This window comes from Chanos chanos, chromosome 16, assembly GCF_902362185.1.
Source record: "Chanos chanos chromosome 16, fChaCha1.1, whole genome shotgun sequence".
Classification (NCBI taxonomy): Eukaryota; Metazoa; Chordata; class Actinopteri; order Gonorynchiformes; family Chanidae; genus Chanos; species Chanos chanos.
The window spans coordinates 14,339,773-14,357,520 of NC_044510.1; the positions used below are offsets into that span (position 1 = coordinate 14,339,773).

General features: G+C 43.2%; 1 protein-coding gene and 1 non-coding gene across 3 annotated transcripts; both read right to left on the reverse strand.

Annotated features, from left to right (window-relative positions):
• Window positions 1–392: 392 nt before the first annotated feature.
• mpp1 (MAGUK p55 scaffold protein 1) lies at window positions 393–17,397 on the reverse strand. Of its 2 annotated transcripts, none has more exons than XM_030793425.1 (12): window positions 17,159–17,397; window positions 7,166–7,282; window positions 6,980–7,058; window positions 6,426–6,511; window positions 6,194–6,262; window positions 3,716–3,912; window positions 3,286–3,392; window positions 3,038–3,118; window positions 2,703–2,783; window positions 2,151–2,353; window positions 1,901–1,975; window positions 393–1,517 (listed from the first exon to the last, which is right to left on the reverse strand). In XM_030793425.1, the coding sequence occupies exons 1-12, from the start codon at window positions 17,279–17,281 to the stop codon at window positions 1,341–1,343; spliced, it is 1,395 nt and encodes a 464-aa protein (XP_030649285.1). In that variant the 5' UTR covers window positions 17,282–17,397; the 3' UTR covers window positions 393–1,340. The 2 variants fall into 2 exon arrangements, with proteins under 2 accessions (XP_030649285.1, XP_030649284.1); XM_030793424.1 differs by having other exon boundaries at window positions 7,166–7,294.
• On the reverse strand, window positions 4,380–4,514 carry LOC115829949 (U8 small nucleolar RNA). The gene has a single exon (XR_004026021.1). It is a non-coding gene; the product is annotated as a U8 small nucleolar RNA (small nucleolar RNA).
• Window positions 17,398–17,748: the final 351 nt, after the last annotated feature.

Here is a 17,748-nt window from a genome sequence, read left to right on the forward strand (position 1 = left end):
ATATCAGGCAACGTCTGGTCTCTGGCTGAAGTGTGCCTGCACCTGGTTCTGACGCTTAAAAAAGAAAAAAAACAAAACAGGGAAGTGAGAGTGAAAAGCAGCAGGTCTCTGGACGTCCTGGATGAGCTTTGAAGAACTTGGCTGTAAACAGTGCTCTAGTCTTCGTGCTGTGGTTTAAAAACATGGTTTGCTCTTGATGCACAAAGACAGGTAACTGAAACGGGCCTAGGAAGGATTCCTCTTGAAGTCTCGGCTGTTAGCAAAGCCGGTTTGCGTGCCGCTAATTGCTTAGTAGCTATAGAAACCTACTGTGCTAACTAAACCACCGTGGTTTTTGAATGAACAAAGTGTACCATTTGTTGATGGTCATAAACTGAGACAGAAAGGCCAGGTTTGTGGGGAGATGGTTTAATCAGAAGAGTTGGAGAGTGCCTTTACATCGTATTGTGAGGTATATATCCATGCAAACACGATGAAGACGGAACATACAGATGGCGTGACTAAAAACGCTGGTTCAAGTTGACATTAATCTCGGGGATGATAAGATTTCCCTGCATTTCACACTTTTACCAAACACACAGTTTAATATGAATTTGATGGCACTCGAAGACAAAAAGAAAAAAAACACAACTACACAATATACACAGACAGGATGAATCAAAGTAATCAGCTCCTCATATGCTCACTGGTTATTTGGTATCACAGTAGTGGTCATCTTTGCATCGCTAACGTTCGTCTACAATTCCGCGACACCGCGTTTCTCAGATCCAGTGATGGGGACCAGGTAGAGTTTTATACTTTGTTTAATGCTTAGCACCAACATACCCAGCGCACGAAGCCAAGGGACACAGCATTAGGTAGACAAGTTGAATTAAATGTTACAGTACTGTGCTATCGTGAGAATGTATGGTCTGATTGGGTTTCCATGACTGGAGGTGAGAAAACATCGAGGACAGCCATTTGCACACAGCTGTACCCCGCAATGCCCTCTGCGGTTTAAAAATCTTTAACCACTGCATTAGGATTTGGAAAAAAAAAAAAAACATAAACAAACGAAGAAACAAACAAAAAAAAATCATTCGCTTCTGACATGGAGAAAACAAAATGATGTATTGCTTAACATTCTTATATTCGTTTTTATTTCGTGTCGGTTTTTCAAAGAACCTAGCAAACGCGCGCGTGTGCAAAACGTTGTCAATGGCAACCGCGCCGTCGACCACGGCTGGTGCGGCGATGTCTCATGGCTTGATACGCTGCTTCACCCCTGGTTCAGCGTGGCGGGAGTGGGGGTAGTTGTGGAGTTTAGGGTGGAGGGGCCGGGTGGGTGTGGAATGGGGAGATCAGTAGACCCAGGACACGGGTACCCACTGCGGGGTGGAGCTGGCCCTCTCCATGGCCTCCTCCACACCCTTCACGCTCTCATCTACGTCGTTGTTGATGAGAACGACGTCGAAGAAGTGACGGTACGCGGCGAAGATGGCGTCCGACTCTTTCTTGATGGCCTGCACCGCCTCCGACTGATGAAGGAAACAAAAAACATTAAAAAAAAGATTCAGCAAAGGGTTTACGTAAAAACAACACACTGAACAAGACTGGCTCAGTTCATTGGAGATGGCTACCTGTCCCTCCTCGACTGGGAAATTGACAATAAACGAATCTGAAATCCTTTCGATCACTGACTGTGTTAAAATTGACTTGACCCCAGACTTTTAAAGGCAGTGACCATACAGGTTCAAAAACTACTTTGGTTTTTAGGGGCCTCACTGTCAAACACTGACATTTAAAAAAAAAAAAAAAAAAAGTTTGTCAAACAATATGTTATGAAAATAGAGAGTTTTGTCGTTTTTATCTGCAGTTTGACAGCTGGCCTTTGTAGTATTTTTATGTTGGGGAGACTCACCTGGTTTGGAGCATCAGTTGGGGCAATAAAAATCACCAGGGGGGCAAATTCTGCTGTTCTAAGCAGCTTCAAAGTCTGCAAGAAAAGCAAAGGCAGGTTTTAGACAACTACGGTCTTAGTAATATATATATATATATATATGTGTGTGTGTGCGTGTGTAGAGAGAGAGAGAGATAGAGAGAGAGAGAATGATGTGTGAACATGTGAATATTTCAATGAACAGTTAGTTTTTCTTTTATCTTGGTCTGACCTGTGGTTCGATGTCCAGCACGGCGATTTTGCCCGACTCGTGAATCTTCTGGATGGTCTCGATCTTAGTGCCGAACATGTTGCCCTGGAAACTGCCGTACTCCAGCAGCTCGTTTCCCAAGATGCACTTGGTCATTGTGTCGTTGGAGATGAAGAAGTATTCCAGGCCGTTCTCTTCGTCCTTCCTGGGCGGTCTGGTCGTGTCTGCGTGGATGTAAGAGTCGATAAATGGGATCAGGTAGGAGAAGATTCTATTGATCTTCTCGTAAATGTCAGATAGGAATTTGATAACTAGTTGGACCTCGTCTGCTTTGTTCACCCAAAGAGATGAGATGAGATGAGATGAGATGAGATGAGCTTGTTACATTAGCCAAGTTACCACTAAGGCATTTTCTCCCGTGTTTTATCTACACTTCCCTTTCAACCATGACAAGGTTTGATTTAATACTTGGCTTACTCCTCGCTCGGGATGCTGCTCTTTATCGCATAATCAGTGCCAGGTTAAGATTCGTCTTTATCAGAGAGAGAGAGAGAGAAATAAAGGGATGCTTACGGGGTATTGGGTAGGCAAACTTCTCTGGGTATTTGGCAAGTAAGGAATTTTTAATATGACTCCTCCCCACACCAGGCGCACCTGTACAAAATTAAACAGGTTACAAAAATAAAGGATATCCTCAGTCCATGTTCAGATATGCCTTTGCTTACATTTTCCATAACCGATTTAAATGTTGAATATTCGGATTTTTGCGGATCTGAGGAGACAAAGAGTTCTTTTCCGGAATGCCCTCTGAGTGAGTTTTGTTTAACTGCATACGAGTCTGTCGGACTCCGGTGTACAACGGGAAAATGCGCCAGCGTCTGGCTGATATGTTTTAGCCGCAGACTAACCGATGAGGATCAGTGTTTTTCTGCTGAACGCAGGAAGCTGTATGACCTCCTCGTAAGAGATGACGTCCAGCTGATCAAAAACTGCAGGACAGAGAGAGAGAGAGAGAGAGAGACAGAGTCACAAAAGGACAACAGAACTCAAGACGTGACCGTGGCGTGACCGCTTTTGACTCTTAACGGAAATGAACAATGTGTTTTTTTGGGGGGGGGGGGGGGGTTGGAGTTTAAGTTTGTGGTTCGTCACTCACTGGAGCTGTGTTTGGCCAGGTACTTGTCTTTGCACTTCCTCTTCTTGCCGAAGGGACTGCAGGACTGACTGACCTCTCCACTCGATTTGCTCTTGCTGGCCACTCGCCTGTCAGAACAGTCAGGTACGTCTTAGCACAGAGTGAGATACATTAGACATTACAGTGTACCTGAAAAGAGCACTGGATGTGAAATGGTAAATGTAGGTTCTAGAAAGTTCTGATAATTTAGCAGTGGTAAGTTTAGTCGTCATGGGAGTAGTAGCAGTAGTAGGCCTTTGCAGTAGTTGTTTTTTGCGATTTGTCAAAACGAGGATGAGAAGCGAGAAAAAAGAAAACGGTCTTGTATGTATTAAGTCATAAATGTGTTTGATATGGTTCTGATCTGGCTTCACAGTATCTCTTTGGTCTGATGTCCAATCCTGGAACGTACCATTCCTGTAACTCGGGGGACGGTATGAGCCCCGCAAAGTCTGTGGTGGAGCTGTCCACCCGCCCTTGCCACCAGTTCGGATCCTTCTTGTTGATGATCTGAATGACGTCTCCGGTTTGGAATTTGAGTCCGGCTTCTTTACAGGGAATGAGGTCGTCTTTGGCGGGATCGTAATCAAACTGGGCTCTCATGAACATCTGCACAGGAAACACCAGCTATGAACAAAGAGCTCTGGTTTGGCTTGTCAGGGGCAATACTGGGGAAATAGGAACCTCGCCAAGAGCCGAGACATGTTAAAAACAAACAAACAAATAATTACAAATAATGTGGCCCTGAAGCACCAAGGATAAACAAGGATCTAAGGAAGCTTGAGGTTTTTAAGTAATGTAATTTTAATATGGAAAAAGAACCCAGGACAAAACGGAACAACCTATGGGGAAATAAGTTTAAGAAAAACAGATGTTAATTTTGTTACAGTAATTAGGTTGACGAACTACTACAACTGTTTCGTAATTGATTAATTTCAGTAAAGCCTACTATTCACCTACGTGAGCTAAAAACGGTGTATCAGCATGTCTAATACAATCATTGTACTACAATACACTATTGCTGATAACAGAAAGTGTTGCACAAATTCTTCCTCTGTCTTTCCTTTACAAGTAGTATCAGAATGGTATCATAAGGGTGTTGCAGTTCCCCTACGACTGAGAATGCATAATCACAATCTCATATCTCTCCATTCATCATAATCTGATATTCTCCGAAGAGAATAACAGGTAAGGATGTACCTCACTGATGTAGCCATGTTGCTGTATGCGTCGAGCCTATGTAAACGACAGCGGTCGGTTCAACAATGGTTAGTTTTGAGTATCTTGAAAATTATGCGGCTACGACAATATTTCTAACATTCAACTTTGTGTGCGATTTAAACTGAATTAAGATTGTATTTACCGAATAGGACAACACATAAACCGGTATTATTAAGATTAAAGTCGTTCCAAATGTACCCATAAATCTTTGCGGAAAGAATATTTGCATATCCCCTGCTTGTACGAAATCTCATTGGCTCCCTTTCCGTTTCAGTTTTAAAGTCGTTCTGACTCGCTAAGATATTTTCAAAGTAACGAGCGATTTCATATCCTAATTATATATACGGAACTAAAGAGATTTTGACTTTTGAAAATTGATCATATTTTCGAGAGGTTTTTTCAGCGATACCAGACTACATGAAATCATGCGAGAGTAGACGGGAGAAAGCGAGACGTTCTCCAGAGCAAAGAGAGAGGGGGAGGCTCAAGAGGGCGGGGCAAAGGGAAGGAGCGCAAAGAGCAATGGGTATAAGCGCTGTCAGTCAGCACATTCACTTGAGCCCACATAATAAAACCGTGTGAAGTTTTCTGTTCTAGTTGCACGTTGAAACTCGACACGTCATTTCTTAAAGAGTGTGATATAATGATGTCGCGGTTCTGTTGAGTAATAAAGCTATTCTTCTTCGGTCGCACGGGTAAAGACGTTGCAATGTCTGACAAATTCACAAATTAACAAACTCACAAATCCTACACCAACATATCAACGAGAAATTTATACTTGTGCATGAATCTGCGTGTGAACCTATCTATTTGAGATCATACACAACCCCCTCACAACTTATCAATTCCAATACGAAAAAGAAATCCTCTTATACAAGTCCTTTGCACTCAAGTCTATTGCAAGTATTTCTATCAAGCTGATGGGATGCTAAAATTGAAAAAGCAAAACAGAGGAGAGCAGACAGCCAGAAAGAAAAAAAAATGCCTGTAGCGATTGAGTGTTTTTTTTTCAGGACATTAAAAAACATCAACTGGAAAGACCTTGGCCTGAGCATGACATTTACTGTGTGCAAGACTGTTTGTTATAGGCAGATGAGACTGATATTTAACTGCCATTGCTCACCACATTGTGGTTCTATCACTCAGACAGACTATTTAGAGACGTAAATGATGGAAATGTATCATTAAGTGTTGCTCTTAAAACCAATTCATCTTTTTTTCCCCCTTACAATTAGTGAGGCATGCGCAACATGCAATACCACAATGTGACCAGCAGATGGCAGAGCGAAACGTAGCATTTAAACGTTTCAGGGGTTAATTTGACTAATCTATAATGAGGAGATGTGATTTCTATGGTAAGCCGCTATTGGTGCCTAATGATTGGATAGTCACCTGTATCCCTCATTGGCTTAGAGGTTTCCCCTTAACAAAGAGCACAAAGAACCTGAATCCTCTAATCAAACAACAAATCATATTCAGTAAGGAAATTGACGTCTTTTAAAGGCATGAAGAAGAGAGAGACTAGAGAAAGGCAATCATAGCAAATGTTGACAGAGAGTTACAGAATTTGATTCTTGACTTCAACATTTTACTAGCAGCATTACAAGGTTGTTTCTAGAGTTCCAACATTTCTGGATGGTTCAGTTCAGTGGACCTTAGCAGTGCTTACCTCACAGGTAGGAGGTTGACTTTTCTGATGAGGGATGACCTTCAGAGTGACGACGCCGTTTGTGTCTTTCTGTGAGGAGAAAAGAGATGACCAGGTCAATTTCAATAAACGCCTAACAAACATTACATCTATTAAAAACACACGAGCAAGTCTTTTCTAATGCAACATTTGTTGAGGCCAATGACTATTCAGTGCAGCAGTGCTTCTCCTCAGAGATGCTCTAAAGACTTACCAGTATTTTTTGCAGCTGGTCCACGCTCTGGTTCGTGACGCTCTCTCCGTTTATCTCTGTGATTTCGTCGCCTTCGTGTAAAGAGCCTGCGAGAAAAGACGAGGAAAATTGTAGCGTCAACAACGACAAGAAGAGATCCCCAGTCAACATACTAAACAAACAAACAAACAAACAAACAAACAAACAGAAAAAGACCTACAAACAATGTAAGAGACTTTGAAAGTCAACTATTATATGATATAATAATACAATGCAACAGGCTACTGAAGTCACACATTTACTTTAATACCATCTGGACCCTCAGACCCTTAGACTGATAACTGTCTACATCCATCTGGACGCATTTATTTAAAGGTTTTAGGAGATGATGGAAACAAAAAACAAAAATGGTTTGAACTCGCAATCTGTGGTATGAGTGAATGTATCAAATCTGAATGTGTCCAAAGTGTTCATTCAGTCTGAGACGAACAGCTGAACCTCACATTAAAGTGTGTGTGTGTGTGTGTGTGTAACAGGGAGAACCTAAGACAGTGTAATAGACAGTGGTCCTGTACCTTGTCTATGGATCATCCCTCCATGAAGGATCCTGGCAACGGTACACCTCTGTTTCTCGTTCATTTTCAGGGTCACTCCCTAAGGACGGAGACAAACCCAGGTGAACTCACTGCATCCTTAACAAGTATCGCCCTAACGCTGCTTTTGTCCTCGTTAACTCTTTACTGTCGGCGACGGAGTATTACCAGAGGTTGCGAGGGGTTCTTCTCGAAGGCCACCTCGCGCATTCTAGAAGCTTCTCTGCCGTTGGGGAGGCCCGCTCCGCCATTGCTGTAAAACACGTTCCCTTTCGCCTCGCTGGTCTGCATCACCACCTGAGGAAAAAACACACACACACACACACAAGCGCACACACGCACGCACACACACACACACAACTTAGTGTCGTACATTGAGTCATGATTCATGGTGATCATTCTCCATGTGTTAAAAGCACTATAACATTGCTTTGTTGGATCCTCAATGCAGGTAAACCGGTAACTGAACGAAAGAGTCCAAATAGACAACACCTGCCAACATACCCCTAGACTCTACAAATAAAGTGTTTTTTTTTTTTTTTAAGAGGATGAAAAAACAAGGCGTCAGACAGTGTGACCAGAGCATCATCCAAAGTGTTTCATAATCTTTGACCAGTTCATCCCCAGTAAAACCATTACCAGTGACCTAATTTATCTTTACGACGTACTCTGTGCATTTTATGCAGTTTGGTGTAAAGCTATGAAAATGGAACGGGGGGTGGGGGGGGGGGGCAGTTAGTCGTGGTTCCACCTCCTTCATTAAGAGCTTGCCTTTCCCTTTGCCTGGGGAACAGTTGTGTTTAATATGGAGTTTTGACATCTGTTCTGGGTTAAAGATTAAGCACTAATTTTCAACAGCTCATTAGGTAGCAATAAGTCCGGGCTGAGGGCCCAGGTCCACCTCGCACCGTTGTCATGGAGACGGGGTGGTTGGCCCCGTATTCGAAGAACAGAACAAGACGAGCGAAGCGAACGCACTCTGAACGCGAAGGCGGAGGGCAGCAATCCTTCTGTGTTTTCTCTCTCTCTCTGCATTACAGAGGTCAAGAATTCAACCACACGTGTTTACAACATAACCCCGGTTCTGGGGTTGTGGTCAAAATATCAGCATTACAGTGGAACGAAACTCACGCCTTGGCAGTTTGTGTGTTGATATCGAGAAACCTATATTGGCAGCCCCAATGTATGTAGGCAGTTTGTGTGTTCATATCCAGAAACCCATATTGGCAGCCCCAATGTATGTAGGTCACAAACAATTTGAGTGTATGTCATGCTATTTAGAGAGCTGGCAAGTTGATCAAAACTGTTTTTTTTTCTTTTTTGCATGACTCTCCCGTATTCGTGTTGAAAGTGCTATCCGAAACAATCATTCAAAGAATATATCTATCCTTTAGCAAACCAATCAACTAAGTACATATTTCCACAGATAGTCGGTGAAGACCTCCAAGCAGCTACGCATGGGTTGAACCAGAGGTGCCCAAAAAATTCTGGAGGATTCTGTTGCTTACCTCTTAATTCGAAACTGATTTTTAATCAGGGGAAAAAGTGTGTGGCCTCCTTAGCCAATCAGAAACCACCGTGGTTAGTTAATATGATAAACCAGCGGGATATCAGCCCTCCAGGAATGGATGTCTGTTTCCAGGATAAACTTACAAGTACCTGGCGCCACAGTGAATGCAGCGTCGTTTTACGGATTCAAACGCGTGGATCCAGACAGGTCAATGATCGACCTCTGGATGCACGAGGTTATTACATCACGCAATTCCGTATGTTCTTTTTTTTTTATAACCTTTTGCGACTGTCAGTGAAAAGACTCGTGAGAGCACGGCCCTTCGTGACCCTGCCCGTGCACGCAAACCCACTGCCATGGGGGCCGAAGGTCACCTCTCCCTGATGACTATCATCACGAGAGCCTGGACTTTCGCCCCGAAGATGAGACGGGCAAGAGAGCCTGAGTGACATGAGGATTACGTAAGACAGACACTCGGTACACCGTGTGCGGCACGCCGGGGTGTGTGCGTGTGTGTGTGTGTGTGTGTGAGTGAGAGAGATATTGCTCTTGATAACTGCCGGAGTATCTCATCAATGAACCACGGTTCACGTTCGGCTCAAGGGTCGCCAGATCTGCTGCCAGTCTCCAAACCACAGAACTGAACTCAGACTCTCTCAGGCCGGTCTTTCATGCCTCTTCTATAGGACTCCAGTGTTGTCCTACTTACACAGTAAGGAAAGAAAAAAAAACCTGTTTCTAGACCAGGATCTGTCAAAAAAAAAAAAAAAAAAAACCTTCCCCCTCAGCCCCTTTGGCATACGTTAGCATATCTTCAGTTCGATCACCTGAGGTATTCGCGTTGGGTGTGTCTTGTCTTGACGATGAATCTTGTGTAATGAGTTTCTTCGGTTGTCGTCAGCGCCAGTTCTCTTTAAACTTCATAATGCATATCCTGCACCGCTCAAATCAAATGATTCAAGGACTTTAAAAGCTCATGGAATTTCAGAAGTAGCAAAACATTTTATTTACAGTTGTCACAAGTTTCGCATTAGTTTGAGACCAACAGAGATTATGAAAGGCCACAGAGAGACTGAGGTGAAACTTAGGACGCCGTGTGGGATTTGTTCACTGAAGTCTGTTGGGCTAAAAATTGCTAGTCTTGTGTACAGTTTGTACCGAGGCAAAAATGCCCTGACCAATCAGAAGCTACGGCTAGCGTATGAACCATAAGCATTGGCAAGTGCTTGACACTCCAGTAAGTCAGTCAGACTGTAACCGGACAGCTTCACACTGCCATGAATATTGACTCGACACTGAGAAAGCAATTGTTTAAATGTTTTATTCCTTCCTTCCTTTTTTCTCTCTCTCTCTCTCTTTGGAGGAGAGGGTGGGCTGACAAGCAGTCAGCTGAAATGAGAGAAGTATGTAAGTCATTGAAGGAAGAAAGAAAAATTGCTGACATCAGGTAGAATCGTTCCAACTTCGCTTATTCTCTCTCTTTCTGCAGACAGACAGACAGACAGACACACACAGACACAGACACGCTCACAGCATGCGATCCGGTCTAGAACAAGGCCTAATCCCTGAGTAGGAATCCGTCCCACTGTGTAACGGAGAGCAGTCTGAAAACTATCTGAGAAAAACTGACACCGTGTCTGCCAAAAACACACACACAGCAAGCTTCAAACGGACAGACACAAGTGGATCTGTCTGAATGCGGAGCTTTGTTCTCTCTGAATGGCAACAGTGTCCTCGGCCTTATCTGAGCCTTTGTAGCGTTGCCTTATCTCCCAGGTTTGTATGAGCGTCTGTGGATTCAAAATCAAGGTCTCCTGGTCCCTGTCATGACTACAGAAAGCAGAAGATGATTCTCAGAAAGAGTGACTAATCAACAGAGTGGATGGGGCAGGGGTAGAGAACTAGGTTTCACAAACACTATATTTTAGAAAATGTGGTTTCATAGTAGCGGAGTTTTGGTGAGAGATCAACACCCCCCCCCCCCCAACCACCACCACCAGGATCTCTGAAAAGATAGAACTGCACAAATTGAATTTCTACATTGATAGAACTGAACAAACGGAATGACAGAACTGAAGAGGAAAGTGATTTTCGACTGTTTTCTGGTGAGAGTGGAGTAGTAATGGGGGGGGGGGGGGGGTTGTCTCGCGTCTGAGAAATCACATTAAAGAAATCTGATCATGCTAAATGCCTCTGTGACTCCCTGCTTAATGCTCTCCCGGCAGGGGAAAACACGCTCCGTCAAACACACAAAAACCACCCTCCAGGAGTGTGTTTGTGTGTGTGTGTGTGTTCACACACTCTGCACAGACTAATGCCTCTAATAAAACACAGTATAGTGATTGTGGGGAACACAAATAGAAAAACTCGACAACGACAAGGGATGCATGTTGATTGAAGCCTCTCTACCACTCTCTCTCTCTCTCCCTCTCTCCCTCAGTGACCAGCAGTAAACAGTAAAGAGGCTGTTTACAGTGTAATCGTACACCGTCATCTTAAGCTGCCTCACTGCAGGGTGCAGAGCAAAAATACTCTCTGTGTGTACTGCCAGCACTATAGTCAGTCATACTGCTTCAAAACAAACAAACAAACAAGCAAACACACATACATCACACACACACACACTCACACTTGTTCAAAGACACTAAAATTACCCTGACTGAAGCCATATTTTTTTATAAAGTACAATCAAGGTTTTTTTGTTTCTTGGTTGTTTTTTTTTTTTGTTTTTTTTTTAACCAAGGACTTTTTCACATCACTGATGCTGCGAGGTTAACACATCCTTAGTCTGCTAACAAGCTTTAGACATATTTCAGTTTTATATTTACTCTATATTTACTTTACAAATGAACATATTTTTGTTGCATTCATGCATTATTGCATGGATTTTGAACTGCACATATTAATGATCATTCACTTCCTTTCGACCAAACACAACCTTGGTGTTGATGTATGCATACACGGGTCTCGCAATATGACACTTCACGTTACCATACGAACAATTAAATAATCCCCGAAAATCTCTGGAGTGTGTTTTCCAGCATTAACGAGGCGTGTTCAGGGTCAACAAACACCACCATCATCACTAAGGGCTTTTCTCTAAAACGCTGACTCATGGTCTCTGATTCCCTTGGAAGGGAAGTCACATGTGGACAGGAAATGCCCAGCAGGCCTTGCCCAAAGGTCACCCGCTATCTCCGCGCTAATAAATGTCTATGACTAGTACAGAACAGCCTAGCTCAGCAGATTGCTCCATTTAGTTACGCGAGCGTGTCGGAGAGAGAGAGAAAGAGAGAGAGAGAGAGAGAGAGAGAGAGAGAGTGAGTATCTTACCAGGCTTTGGGCCCTGTAAGATCTCTTAACTTGACGGGAATCTTTACAGTGCGAAGCCGCGTACACTGGAATAATGCCCACATACGTGTGCGTTTATGGACAGCGAACGTTCCCCCGAAGTCGTTATTCAAACGCAGTAAATGTGACACGAGTTCAATTAACTCTACGAAAATTAAATTAACTCTGGGAGAGCTGATTCTCTCAGACCTAATTTTACTCTCTCAGAGTAAACTTAACTCTGATCAATTAACTGTCATTCGCCATGTATAAAAGTTAGGAGAACTCTGTGACTGGACATATAGAATAGGATCGACTGTCTCTACTCAGTAATGCTGATCAGACAACTCTGGGAGTGTTTTGCTGTCAGCTGATTGTCAGCGTGGACTAACTGACTTCCTTCTCTGTCATAGTTACATGCTATAATAGGGACACCAGTGGCTGATTTGTACCTGATTCATCAGGTTTTGTCCAGTATCTGCACTTTGGGTTCTGTGTCAGCTTTGCAGGTTAACGTTTGCAGGGACTGATACCTCTTCTTGATTTTACCAGCGTGTATTAACCTGCATTTTACATCATCTGTCGCATACAATATCTACAGTATATTGTACTGCACTGTACAATGCACGTTCAGTCTGATGCTACATTAACAGATCTTAGAGCTGCATGCGAGAAAAGTTCCAGCTGAGAGAACAGGTCTGATAATGTTATTATGCTGGGACCCGCCTCTCTCTGTCTTTTTGGGAGCTCTTCCACAGACTCTGAATCTAACAAGCCAAAACCATCTACCTTTAGCTTCCCAGGTTAGCAAGCTAGTCAGGTTCTCCCTGGATCTGTTGGGCAGGCATCCAGGCTTTACTTAAGCATTACTGTATGATTAACAGGTCTTATTGCTCTTAATCCCTCTCTGTGTTGTTTCAGCAGTGTAGGCATGTCACATAATCGCCTTTTTTTTTTTTTAGTTTTTTTTTTTATCTCATTACAGCTGACAGGCACAGGTCAGTGCACTCACAGGAATGCGAAGGAGATAGGGGCTTGGTTTTTCTGAGCCAAAATGGAGTTTGTCTCCTACCTTCTTAAAACAAAAAAGCTAAGAAAACGGTAAGGCTAACAGTCGCGCAAGAGTTTGCCACACCGAAACAGAGTGAGTTTGAGCCAAAATGGTGTCTCTTCATGATTCTGTGTTAAGTCTAAGGGACAGAGCATGAGGAGGTATGACTAAACTGAGATGTATTTGAGCCAAAATGGAATCCCCCCTTCCCCCGCTTTGTTCGATGCGAAACCGAGACACTTAAGCACAAGAAAAGAAAGAGAGAAAAAACAGCCTTTTTTGCTAAAACGATTACTGCAGTTTCCTCTGCTCACACTTCCTCTCTGTGCGGTCCACAGGGTGCAGTTTTAGCATGACTCACGGAGACGGCGAGAAAAAAACAAGCAGTGGTTCACAGCCCTGCTCATCTGGCGCGTCTGCCTGGGGTAATGTACGCTGGTGACCTCTGACATACAGAGAGGTATGTGACGTTTGAAAGAAAAGCAAAGAAAAAAAAAAAACAGGCCCTCGAGGATTACTGTTAACGACGGAGGGTAAAGTAAACTCAGATGAGAGACAGCTGAGATGAGAGAAGAGAAAAACAAGTAAAACAGTGCCTGGTTTTCAAATGTTGCTTAAAAAGCGGCGAACTTTTGCTCTAAAACGCCTGTCTGATTAAAATCGTTCAATTAAAAAATAAATAAATTATACCGCAAAAATGTTAATTTCGCCGTTCACACTTTTTAGATACGATTCCACATTGTTTGCACCTTCTACACGTCACTGAAACAGTGACCACGGCGGAACTGAGAAATAGAGGAGCACTGATAGCACACAGCTGACAAAAGAGAAAGACGAGAGAGAGAGAGAGAGAGCGAGCAGATCAACTGTGTTCTTTCAGACACCCCTCGCAGTGCCCGAACGGGTTTGCTAACTTTAGCTGCGTGCGTGCCTTTGAGCCGAAACAAAATAACGACGTACTGACAGAGAGGACGCACTCCAGTTCAGATACAGTCAAAATTTTGTTTGGAACCTGTCCAGACAAATACATCCTTATTTTCCAGCCAAACAGTCCTTGCGAAGAGAGTACAATCACGAAAGGTGTGGTGATGCTACGTGTGATTTAGTTCTACTGAGTGCTACATTCACCATTCCCTCATAGTCAATCAGTGCAGTAATAACTTAAAACATTGATTTTTTTGCGTACTGAACGGCTAAGGCTGTTTCGACATGGAAAAGAGGAAGAATTTCGCGCGACATATAAGGAGTCTCCGTATTTTTTCCCCCCCTTTTCGTTTTGAAACGAAACGATAGGGGAAACACAGTATGTTGCACAATCTGTTTTCCAGACTTGACTTGCAGCCTGTTCTCATGGTAACGATCTGAGACGGACGCTTTTAGGCGAAGCTGAATCAGTCTGACAAGACCGCTCCTATTAATAGCGTTGTTTAGCCTCGCCGTTGAAGCTCCATGACTCACGGATCTTGCCAAGCCAATGTTTTCTTTCTGAGACCTCAACCTGTGAATCAGTGAGGCGTTAGCATGGCGTTACCAACTGTGATGCTAATGTTCCACTAAAATTCACACAGTAATGGCTAATTACAGTTTGGAAAGGCTGACTGTGGCTCTGAGAAACGGTCCTCATTTAATTGCGTTTCAAGAGTTTACAGCTGTTTTGTTTGGTGATCAACCAACTGATGTCCTCAAAGCAAAGCACAACAAAAGCTTGAATGCTATGAAGAGCACGTTTACAACACAATAAGAAGACGAATCTCTCAAGCTTTAACTAGTTCAAAACAATTCCTTCAAAAATTGTTTCAAAAATTCTTATATAGTATGTGTGTGTGTGTGTGAGAGAGAGAGAGAGAGAGGGAGAGAGATAGAGAGATAGAGAGGGACAGACAGACAGATAGAGATTTTCAAAAATGCTGACTTAAGGGATTCTGACACACCTTAGGGAACACTGAGACAAGGCTGCAGTGGAACTCTGTGTTCTGAACCAAAGTTCTTCAAGAGGTAATTCTCCAAGGCAAATAATGCCGTCCAGAAAAGAAAACCACTCAGATACCCACTGACTGAATTCCTCTCTCACCTCTCACAGGGAGCAAAATTCACTGTAAACCAGGACTCCAACATTGCAGGGAATATTTAACAGCTTTCATTAGCATACTTTTATTAGCGGTAGCACAAATACAAAATTAAATCGAGAGTGTTCAAGATACTTGAGGATGTTTCTTTTGTCCCAAATTTGTCCAAACTACGACGATATAAACACTCCCAGGGTTCATTTAAAACTGGCAAATATACAGTGCTCTTAGGGTTGTAATACGTTGGATTTTGGGGGGGGGGTGGGGGTGGTATGGAATAAAAAGAATGTTGGGTTGAAGATCAATTGCACAAATTATCCGGCTATTTCAAGGTCATTGTTCCAATCTCCAACGACCCTGTTTGACCCATGCCGTTGACTCTGACTGACTGCCTTTGAAATCCAGTGACTTCACGCGTCAGTCAGGCAGTGTTGTTACTGCACAATTTTCAAATACCTCAAGTTCTACGGGCCCCTATCACATTAGTGTCTTATGTCCACTGCCATGGAAGAGAGGCATTAATTAAACCTTAATCTGAACCAACGGATGGAGAAGAAGTCAAAATGGCTAATTCATCAGGTAAACTCACTCAAAGGCATGCCTAGTGGGGAAGCTATTGTTCTTTCAGTCTCTAATCCTTTTTTCTTTTCTCCCTGGGAGGCCCACTGTCCAATCAAAATTCTCTTTGAGGGAGATGAAACAGAAGATTGGCCCTGACTCTTACATTAGGTTCCTGAGCTTTGACGTTTTCATGTGGGGCCTCAGTTTCCCATGCACAGAGACACACAGAGGTGAAGCTCTGTGACATCATCTCAGTACTACTACCATAGGGATTTTCAGCGCTGACCTGGCAACCCTTGGGGGGGGGGGTGGTTTCACTAATGAGGACAGTTCATTTTGTCAGTTAATCAGATCAACTCATTTCAAAGGGAAAAGGGTTAAAAGGATTAAGCAACACAGGTACATAGTTTTGGTTGAGAATGAACTCGATTCTGGGCACCTTTCGGATGCCAGTCTTATGAAAACTCAATCAGGTACAGAGTTTGTGATGAAAATGAATCCCCACAATACCCAGTCTGTGGTACTAAATCCTACAATGAAGCTTCTCATTTTATCTACTTTGCAGCTTTTCATTTCAGTATTAACATTATGTACTTTGAAATCATGTCAGATATTCTGACACTATCATGCAGCGCTATTAAGACGGGGTATGCAGGTCAAAGGCTAAATAAAAGAAGAATAATGACGCACAGTTAAGAGCACGAGCAAGGCGATCGCAACTGGAATCTTGCTGACGCCTCTGTGCACGGCGACTACCATGCAATGTGGTGTTTTATATGACGTCATTTGCAGCCGAATAAAATAGCGAGGACAGTTATTGGGCAGTGTAGATGGCGAACGTAAAACCTCAACAATAGTCAGGACGAAAACAGCACGACAAAGAAACTGTCGTAAAATAAAATAGTAAAACATGACTACGGCAAGAAGAGTCAGAAATGCTGAACATAACAATAACAAAGCATGACGACGCTTTTTTTCTTGTAATATTAGGGAACACAGCTTTAAGGCAAACGCTCATAGATAGGTGTGAACAAGAGTCACCGGGCAGGAAAAAAAAAAAACAAACAGCCGGAGACAAACATTTGTTGGGTAGCACAGTTCTTGATGGATTTGTCTCTGGGCCTATTGTTGCCCTCGGAACCTTGTAATGAAAAATCACAGGAGTTTTCGGTGTCACTTGCAAGCACAAAATAGGTTATGACGTTCGCACTGAGACATTTTGTTATCACCCTTATTTTGGAATATCTGAAATCAATAAGATTAAATCACGTATATATTGGAAAGCTACGATAAGATCAGTCAGCGACAGTCTTCCTGAGAGAAGATTTAACGCTGTGCGGCAAGATACTCGGTTAAAACCGGGCTGCTCCAGTATGGACCAGAGTATGGGTTGTCACTACTTGCGTCGCAAAGCGGAATTCGCGTACGTAGTTAGCCTACGCAGTGATGCTCCAAAACATTAGAATTAAAAACCCGTAGAGTTGGAGTGTCAGCTCTCGAATGTGGCAGTTGAGTCAACGGAAGAACGTAAAGCTCTTTCAATAAAATAACAAAATGAAATAAAATAAAAATATTAAAAACGACAGTGCAGGGGGGAAAAAGCTGCAAGAAATTACGCAAGATACACGACTGAAGCATCTTACCTTCTCTGACTTGAGTTTGTTTTGTAGAAGTTGTTCCAGGTACAGATCAGAGAGTGCTGTGCGAACGCTGTTGACCCGCTCCAGAGTGACAGCAGGTTCGTTTTTATTGGATTTTAATGTCATCTTTCAGGGCTGGTGGAAAAAAAATTGAGATAGAGAGAGAGAGAGAAGAAAAAAAAAACCTGACGCTAAACCTGAGTTGCCCTTGCTCAAGGTCCGACGGAGGGTTGGACAAATTATCGCCAAGAAAGGAAAAAAGGGAGCGATAAAGAACGCCGTCGTACGATAAATTCAATCTTGTGTTCGAAGTCCAAAGTTCGTATCAGGGATAGTCACAGCTGACAAAGCAAATAAACATTAGCGCGAGGAGGGGGTGGGCTCATTGCAGCTTCCCGTGGGTACGCGTAGTTCCGTATTGCTGACAAATTCGAGGGGACCAAGCGCGACTGACGAAAGCAGGGGGACATGTCAACAGAGTCCAACTACACATGCCTGCCTCTTTGAGAAGGCATTTTGCAGTGTCCGCCAGTGAAACCTGCTCGTAACGAACGAGTCTCGAATCGCTGCACGCCAAAAAGGTTCGATGCAGT